Source organism: Zerene cesonia, chromosome Z (genome assembly GCF_012273895.1).
Source record: "Zerene cesonia ecotype Mississippi chromosome Z, Zerene_cesonia_1.1, whole genome shotgun sequence".
In the NCBI taxonomy this organism is placed as follows: Eukaryota; Metazoa; Arthropoda; class Insecta; order Lepidoptera; family Pieridae; genus Zerene; species Zerene cesonia.
Window position 1 is genome coordinate 2,630,137 of NC_052122.1, and position 8,960 is coordinate 2,639,096.

The 8,960-nt window shown below is 31.2% G+C and overlaps 1 protein-coding gene across 1 annotated transcript in view; it reads right to left on the reverse strand.

Moving 5' to 3' along the window:
• LOC119835533 (ubiquitin carboxyl-terminal hydrolase 35) overlaps positions 1-8,485 on the reverse strand; it is a 34,209-nt gene extending 25,724 nt beyond the window's left edge. Inside the window, exons 1-4 of the mRNA XM_038360421.1 lie at positions 8,054-8,485; positions 3,240-3,406; positions 2,456-2,608; positions 630-850 (exon numbers count right to left, since the gene is read on the reverse strand). Coding sequence (XP_038216349.1) covers positions 630-850; positions 2,456-2,608; positions 3,240-3,396 — 531 coding nt within the window. The 5' untranslated portion in view covers positions 3,397-3,406; positions 8,054-8,485. The remainder of the gene's footprint in view (positions 1-629; positions 851-2,455; positions 2,609-3,239; positions 3,407-8,053) is intronic.
• Positions 8,486-8,960: the final 475 nt, after the last annotated feature.

Below are 8,960 nucleotides of genomic sequence, written 5' to 3' on the forward strand. Positions count from 1 at the left end.
TTGAAAACTTGTTAGACATTCTCAAGAGTTAGAATCTAATTGAGTTGAGTCATGAATTTACTATGAAACTTCGCTGACATTATGGAGACAATATCAATAGACACATATGAACAGATGCAATGCGGTATAGAACTTTTCAACGTTGTATTTAGTCAAATTATCTACGAATGACTGCTTCATCCTTAGCTTGAGATCTTATCTTAGTTTTGACGGACCTGCCTGCATATTCGAAAAATGTAAAATGGCTTTATTATTATGTGAACTACTGATAACTAAATGTCATCCATCACAAATCAATTTAACAAATATAAAAAGCAGATTATGATATTATTATGAGAGCAAATTTAAATTATAATTAGTATTTGGCAGAACGTACTTCCAATGTTAGTTACTATCATATATGAACGATTCATTCCATCCACCGTTCGGGCGTGCAAATTCAATTCAAATTGAACATTAATTAATTAGCATTAATCTTTCATAAATTATTCAATATCACAATAGTGAAATAATTTCACATTCAATCTCTGTTAAAATAAATATACAAAGGCAACTGGACAAAAAATAAATACTTCAATTTAATCAAATACTTAAACTGACTGACTGACTTCCTCTCCACTTCCACTCACCTCAAGAGCCTTGATGAAGCATATTATCCAGCTGCCCAGGGTCGGTGTGCCGTGCCACTCGGCCAGCCAGCGGTAGAGGCACGAGAGCGCCGAGCGGAGGCCCGCGCCGGCCGGGCCGCTCTCCTGCTGCACGAGCCACCTGGCCGAGGACAGGCCAGCTTCAGCCTCGGACTCATCGATCACTATTAATACTACGGATGTTGCGGGGCACGCGTCCGATTCTGTTTGGACAATAATATTAATAATAATATAAATATAATTATCATTTAATACACTATACTGATAGTTTTGCTATCGAAATATATAGCTACGACTTGCATATTGCATATTATATTGTATATTATATAGGTACTTGTATGTTAGACGATTCTCAACCCCATCTAGGATTTTTGGGTAAAGAAAAAAGACCTTTTTACCAGAATATTTTCGAAAATGTCATTCAGTTATTTAATAATTATTTGTTGCATGTTGTGTTGAACCTAATTTAACATACTTTTGTATATACGTTAATATTTTGTAACACACTTATATCAGTTTCACCTGTGTGTTTGTATGTAACCGACTCCTTTAGACTCGATTTTAACTAAGGATTGGTAACAATACAACAATGTCATGAGTATATCTCATTATCCTGATTAGAATACAAAGGATAAAAAAAGATTACTTTTGTAAACTCTTCATATAAACAGCTTTGATAATTTCATTGATTCTATCATAAAGCGTTTTTGTAGGTTTTTTTTACCTTAATTCATTTCAAACAGCTTAGTAAATGTTATGTTGTTTAGAAATATGATCACTTCGACTTTTAATTTACTTTAAATTGCGACCCGTAAAACATGACCTATCAGGTCAATTTCATCGTCCCCAGTTGATAATTTTTATTATTTTCCATTATTAAGCCTCGTAATAAACATTTTTGTTTAGCACGAAACAACATGCTTTCGGAGTTGCTGTCAACATGTTGCTGACAGCTCTGCGCGTTGCCGAGTTTATAACTGCATGTTGAAAATTTCTCGTCCATCGTTAACAACTTCACGACTTGTAAATAAGTTGGAATCTTTTTCGGAAATTTGTTCTCAATGCGCTGCGCTATTTATAAAATGAAGTTCAAACCCATTACAAATTATTTGAGCAGATGGAGATGAGAAAGCTGCTAAAGAAGATGGTCATCAAGATTTGCATACACTGTTATTAAGATAGTCGATGACCGCCTCAATATTGATAGTGACGACGATGCCAATAAGCCGTTGGCACAGAAGAGGCCGAGGGACAAATAGCAAATCAAAGCTATAGTTGTAAAATTTCGAAAAAACTGAACAGTTTGTTTAGGTTGAACGCGCTAATCTCAGGAACTATTGGCCTGATTTGAAAAATTATTTCATTGTTAGATAGCCCATGTCTTGAGGGATGCGTAAAACCGCGGGGCACAGCTAGTATGATAATGTTTATCAAAATCATAGGAAAAAGGAAAGATTCCGATAGAAGTTTTCATTGCAATAATAAAAATAATTTTAATTCAAGAAATCACTCAATAAAAATATTTTTTTCTTAACTTAAATTTAAAGCAAAACCGAAATCTAAAAATCTTTTGCAATTAGATATAAAAGCTGAATAAAAAAAACTACCAGTTGTAAGTAGAAAGCGAAATCTAATCAACACAATTAATTAGCAATGTTCCTAAGTATCACACTTTTATAAGCTAATCGTACCAAAGGCGCTATCAAAAAACTTCATTAAAAAAAACGTGTTTTTGGGTTTAGGGCGACATTATCACCTTTACATGTCATCAGTATTATGTATCTAATTTTTCTTTTGTGATTACTTACGTGGATCAGATATATATGAATAGAATTTATCCATAACAGCCGTGATGATCTCATGGCGCACATCACAGTTCACGGTATTTACAACGCGTAGTAAGAACTCTTCTATGGAACGAAGCAACTGCCAAAGTTCCTGCTCTGTGCCCGTCGCCCGACCTGATGTAACCAAAACAATATTTTTGTAAATACATATAGCTTTTAATATTTGATTATTAAAATAACAATGTAATTCTAATCAATAAAAGTTTGTTTGTTTGGACATCCAAACGGATTTTGATGTTGTGGAACGGATTTTGATGAAATTTGGTATACAGACAGGCTATGAGCTGACTTGTGTGATGGATAATTATTATCCCGATTAAATGCTCCTTCGGGATAAAACAGGAATCTTGGTATACGGGTGAAGCAGGGACGAGCACCTAGTATTAACTAAAATCAAGCGTAAGCTGTATACAATACCAATGTAGACACAAGAAAATTACGAATAATATTTCAGTAAGCAATAGACTTGACGACGTGACTTGTTTATTATAATACAATTAATGTTTCCGTGGACTAATGTAATCATAATGGCACAAATTCGCACCACGATATATAAACATATAAAATCGGTCAAGTGCGAGTCGGACTCGTGAAACGAAGGATTCCGTAAAAAAATTGGCCTGGTGGCAGATGGAAGCATGGACATACAGATACACAGACGATTAACATGGTCCTGTTTTACCCTTTGAGTACAGAACCATAAAAAGTCGATAAAATTACCTACTCACAAGCATGAAATACTTACTAAGACATTTGACAATATCTTGACAATTCTTAACAAGTTCATGGGGAGGTGGTAGATAAGTAGGCTGCTCATTCATCAACTGAATGTACTGCGCTAGCGCAGCGAGATCCAGGTGCTTTCGGTTGTCAGCGACCAGTTCATGTTTCTTCACTGCCATTTTATTTGATCTGTAACAATAAAAAACAAATTAAATGAAATACACACGAAAATAGAAATACAGAACTTCATATTAAATATTATAATTTGTGTCTCCCTTATGTGGTAGAAATAATCTTACAGTTTAGACAAGCACAAGCTAGTGATGGTAAGTTGTACATCATGGCACACATATAAATACATAAACCTCAGCATGTGAGATCTTTCATAGTCTGAGTCCTGCATACTAACCTGCCTAATCTAATAGAATCTCACTTAACAATCATTTTAACTAGATTACCATATAAATACAAGCGAGACTAACATAAACCATTAATGTTATATGTGTATCTGTAGCGAGCCTGAGCATTTTTGAAAATACAATAGTCAATTATGTAAACGGACACAAGAAAACCATAGGCGCAATTAGGTGCCTCAAACGATTCTATATGAGAATGTTGCAGCAAAACCTTTGAGAATACACATATAAGATTCATCTCTTTATTCATTTATTTATGTCTTCCTGTTTGTTTTGATGATTGTATAACTAATTATGTATACAACTATCAGTTCCATAAATTATTTGAAGTGTTTCATGTGTCATTATTAATAATGAATCTAAATAAAAAGATGAAATATTGAATACCCGACTTGGCTTTTGAATAGAAGGCCAACCGGACTCAAACTATTAGGATGTAAGAAACTTCAAATTTTCTTTTAGCTTCCATTGATGAAAGACAAAAGATTTTTCGTGATTGGACGACAAAGGTGAAAAGAGTTAAGTTCATATTAAACTCCTTTGAAGCTTAGCACAAATAAATTTGGGGACACAATGCAAATTATTGTAAATTTAGTTAAACCCTTTCATAAAATTAATTAGCAAACTAATCATACAATTAATTAGTTTATATTCCATGTAATAACAGTATATAGTTTAGACTTGACTATTTGTCAGTACTTATTCTCTTCAGAAAAACTTTACTTCATGACTGCATTGCACTATATAAGAAGGATAAAACAAAACACACATATAATCATATCTTGTAATAATTACTACTAAATTACTAAATACAACATCAATATGGCTTGTTTACACTTTCTTTTAAAACCACATAATGGAAGGTTACACTACAAGAATGGATAAAACTTAATCTTACATTAGTGTCTATACAAAGATTCAATGTAGCGGTGACAAACAAGGCTATCTAAGAGCTCCTATCTGTCACATAGAATAATAGGATCTCAATATACAATAGACGCCCACATAATAACATGAACATTCTCGTATAAAGCTTGTTAAAATATTTGTTGTGATATTTTTCATGTAGAAGAAAAAAATCAAAGCGTTTCTTGTGCCCTTTTTTTATTATTACAACTTTTAATTAAAGGCCAATAAATGTTTTATATATTTTAAATACATTGTCCAACTTTCAAAATGCAAATTTTCCAATAGAAATTAACATTTTATAAGTCTAATAATGATAATAAGCTGAAGAGTTTGTTTGTTTGAGTGCACTTATCTTGGGAACTACACTAACCAGCTATATTTCTACTAAGTCAGGGTATAAAATATAAAATAATTAAATTAAATAAGTTCAAATTACATTAAATTTATATATAAGGAAGACAACAAATGAAAAGCTTGTTATAAAGTATTTCTACATAATATTATATTGTATGTAAGTCATTGTATAAGTCTGTTTCCGTAGGAATATCCTTGCCTTTATTGCCTATGTGTTAATCCAGTTTCCCAGGTATATATGTATGTATAAATTTCATTGCAATCGGTTCTGTAGTTTTTGCGTGAAAGAGTAACAAACAAACATCCATACATACATACATCCATCTGTACTTACTGCTCGCGATAATAGAAAACATTAAAATAATACAAGCTTAAATATTGTTACAAATTTTAAGCTATACTCTTACAAATGCAATATTTACAAGACCTAAATTGATTTTAAATGTTTTCTGCACATTTGCAATTCTATGCAATAATGCAATTCACTAAAACCAGCATGTCAAAGAATCAAAAGTTCAACAACATGTGAGATCTGCCAACCCAAATTTTCTGAGTGCGGTGGATTAATATATACATAAATTTACTACATATATGATGTGTGTATCAAATATTATTCTGCCTTTGTGTTTATTTATAAAATTTACCCTCTAATATTTAGATATCTCTCACACACACACACACACACACACACACACACACACACACACACACACACACACACACACACACACACGCGCACACAAACACACACACGCACACAAACACACACGCACACACACACACACACACAACCCCACACTAACATACAAACACATTCACAAATACATTATATTCTTTCGCCATACTCAGCAGCAAAATTTAGTCCCAAATTTAAGAACTTATTTTTCTTTTTTAGTATAAATATCTTTTGTTTCAATTTGTGGAAATTATTATATGGAGGGGTGTTAGCACCTGTGCCACAGCTAAAAAGCTTTTATGCTTGTCATCATTAATTTTACTTTAGGTACACTAAGTTTTTCAGTCCCAATAAACTATTTTGAATAAATCATTACAATCTGATATTGGTAATTAAACAAATAAAATGCATTTAAGTTGAACACAATTGAAAATAAAAACAACAAATTATTTCAAACACATTAGGTTTTAAGCAATATTCTTAATAAATGTTAGATAATATCAAAAGGTGTAAAAAATTAAGTAATATATAATACAAACTAGCTTTCGCCAACATAACACGCGCTAAATTTGGAGTAGTTTAATAGATGTTATACATATAAACCTTCCTCTTGAATCCATTGAAAAAACCCCATCAAAAATCATTGCGTAGTTTTAAAGATTTAAGCATATATAGTGACATTGGGAAGCAACTTTGTTTTATACTATGTAGTGATAATAATCTTGATACCAAAACTACACAATTTGTTTTGTGTAGCCAGTGGTAATTAGAATTGCAAAATGAAGAAAATGGTATGAAAAGATATATATGTAGAATAAAAAATAATGCTTCTTTTTTTTCTAATTCAAAAATATTAAGCATTATAATGTAGCAGCATAATGGTTTATGGCCAATACATTTTACTACTAAACAAACATAATTAATTATACCTACCTGAAATTAACATAAATAACAACACAAAACTATATTGTGAAATGATGTGGTACAAAAATTATATTGATATTTATCTATTATCACCTAATAATTAGTATAATGTATAAATTTAGAAATTATAAACATTAGAATCTATAGTAATAACATAAATTTGAAGAGTTTGTTTGATTGAATGCACAGTGGCGGATTTACCAGCAGGCTGAGTAGGCTCGAGCCTAGGGCAGCAGATTTTGGGGGCGGCAAATCTGGGGAATGATTTTTTTTTTTTTTCACCTCATAGAAATCAAAAAGGTTTTTCACCAAATGTTCTTTATTGTGTAAATAGCATACATAACCCGGCCCATACATCATTGAGCTTCAATTAGCTCAAAAATATACCGAAAAATTACTTTACATGCAATTTCAACGAAATCTTTGCATTGTAAAAATAATGTATGAAATGACAATTATTGAGGCAAGGGCGGAAAAACTATTCAGCCTATACCCAGAAAATTTGTAAATCCGCCACTGTGAATGCGCTAAGAACATGACCAATTTCAAAAATTCCTTTACTAATAGATTCAAAGAGCAAGATCCTATGAACGTCAGACCTTAATTATTTTGTAAAAGCTGTTTGTAAAAGTTTGTCAGCACATGCTCTTAACATAGGTTAGAATGCTTGTCCATTATTTGTAGTATTTGAAATTACCTTATGTCAAAGTGTTATATTATAGTTCTGTATCCTATATATGATTATTTATAATATCTATGCAAAAGTCACACAATCTATGAGAAGCATATTAAGGCAAGGTGTGTATGTCGGATTAGATGGGATTTAGAGTAAACCAATCATATTTTTTAAGTTGATTTAATAGTATATAGTAGTTTTTTATTACTTGATCTATAATTACCAATTGACTGATGAGTAGTTAATGCACACAGACTTTCATACTGGTCACTCAAATTGCACTTGTAAGTAAAGCCCTCACTGAGGGTAGTTCCCCAATACATGAGGCCATATCATTCAATTATGAAAAAAAATTGAGGGTAGAAGTATATTTTTAATGGCTCAATTGAACCATAAATAATTCTTCCACTATCACATACCAGCATATAAATTAATTGTGATTAGCAAAATATACAATTATAATACAACAATAAGCAAATAATAAATAATAAATGTATTAATTATACTCATATCAAATAATATAAAATATGTAAATCACATTATTCTTAAACTCTAATGTATTAAGCATATGTTTGTAAGGAACAAGTTTTTGTTTTGTTATAATTACATTAAAATATTATTATGAAACTAGAACCCTTCTAGAACTACATCCATATAGTATCCACACATGCTAATTACACTGTTCTTTAGATGTTTTTACAAGTAATGCATGTGACACATAGATACTACAAATGGGTTTCTTACCATGCGCATTTCCATTACGGTCGAAAGTATTTACGCATAATATTTTACTAATTTTCCGATATGGGATTAAATTATACAAAAAAGTAACCATACGATAAGACGTTGTAGACAAAGCGGTAATTAAAAAGGCAACTTACTCGATATTTCGCGCACCAAATATTTAACACCAATTCACAAACGTCATTATAGCTTATTGCTAAAAACAGTATTTTCCACTGATAACTTTGATAGCTATACCATTGTACGATTACAGTTACTTAAGCACATCAAACACTCGCGCATCGATACTTCAGCTATGCATGGGAAGGTCTTCGATTTCATCAACAAAAGAGACCTTCCAATGAGTGACTTCAGTGTGCTTTAGTCTTCACTATATCTATAGCCACCTAGATTTATTTGTATAGTAAATAACTATAGCGAAACAAAGTTTGATTGAAATCATTTACTTTTCAAAAAGAAATATCAGGGTAGTCATAAATATTTTAAATGCTGACTTATAATTGTGTTTCAAATACATTTATTATAACACACACAAAACTAAAACAATAGATAGGTAGGTATCTATGTAATGTAGTGAAACAGAAATGTCACAATTCATATAATATTGCTAATAAAGAAAAATTTAGTCTATGGCATTTATATATCGTAAAGCTGTTGTGTATAGACATCGAAAATGTATCGAATAAATTTTCTATGTTACAGTTTATTAAATAAATATCCAGACCGTTATGATAGATTATTATTTATATTAATAAGCTTTTATTATTTTATGTACGCAATTACAACAAAGCTCTCATAGCATCTGCGTAGCAAAACAAACGGGTTTATCCGCTTATAAGGATTTACATCAAAAATTTTCAACAGTGTAATGAAAGTTTATTAAAAATGTATTGAACTACGAAGTGTAGAAAAACGTATATTTAAATCGTTCATTTGAATAATTACCAACATCTAGAATACTAATTTTGAAATTGTTCACTTCGTCACAAATTTTATTAATTTGTGCAAGTAACTTGTATTCAAAATAAAATAATCATAGAAATT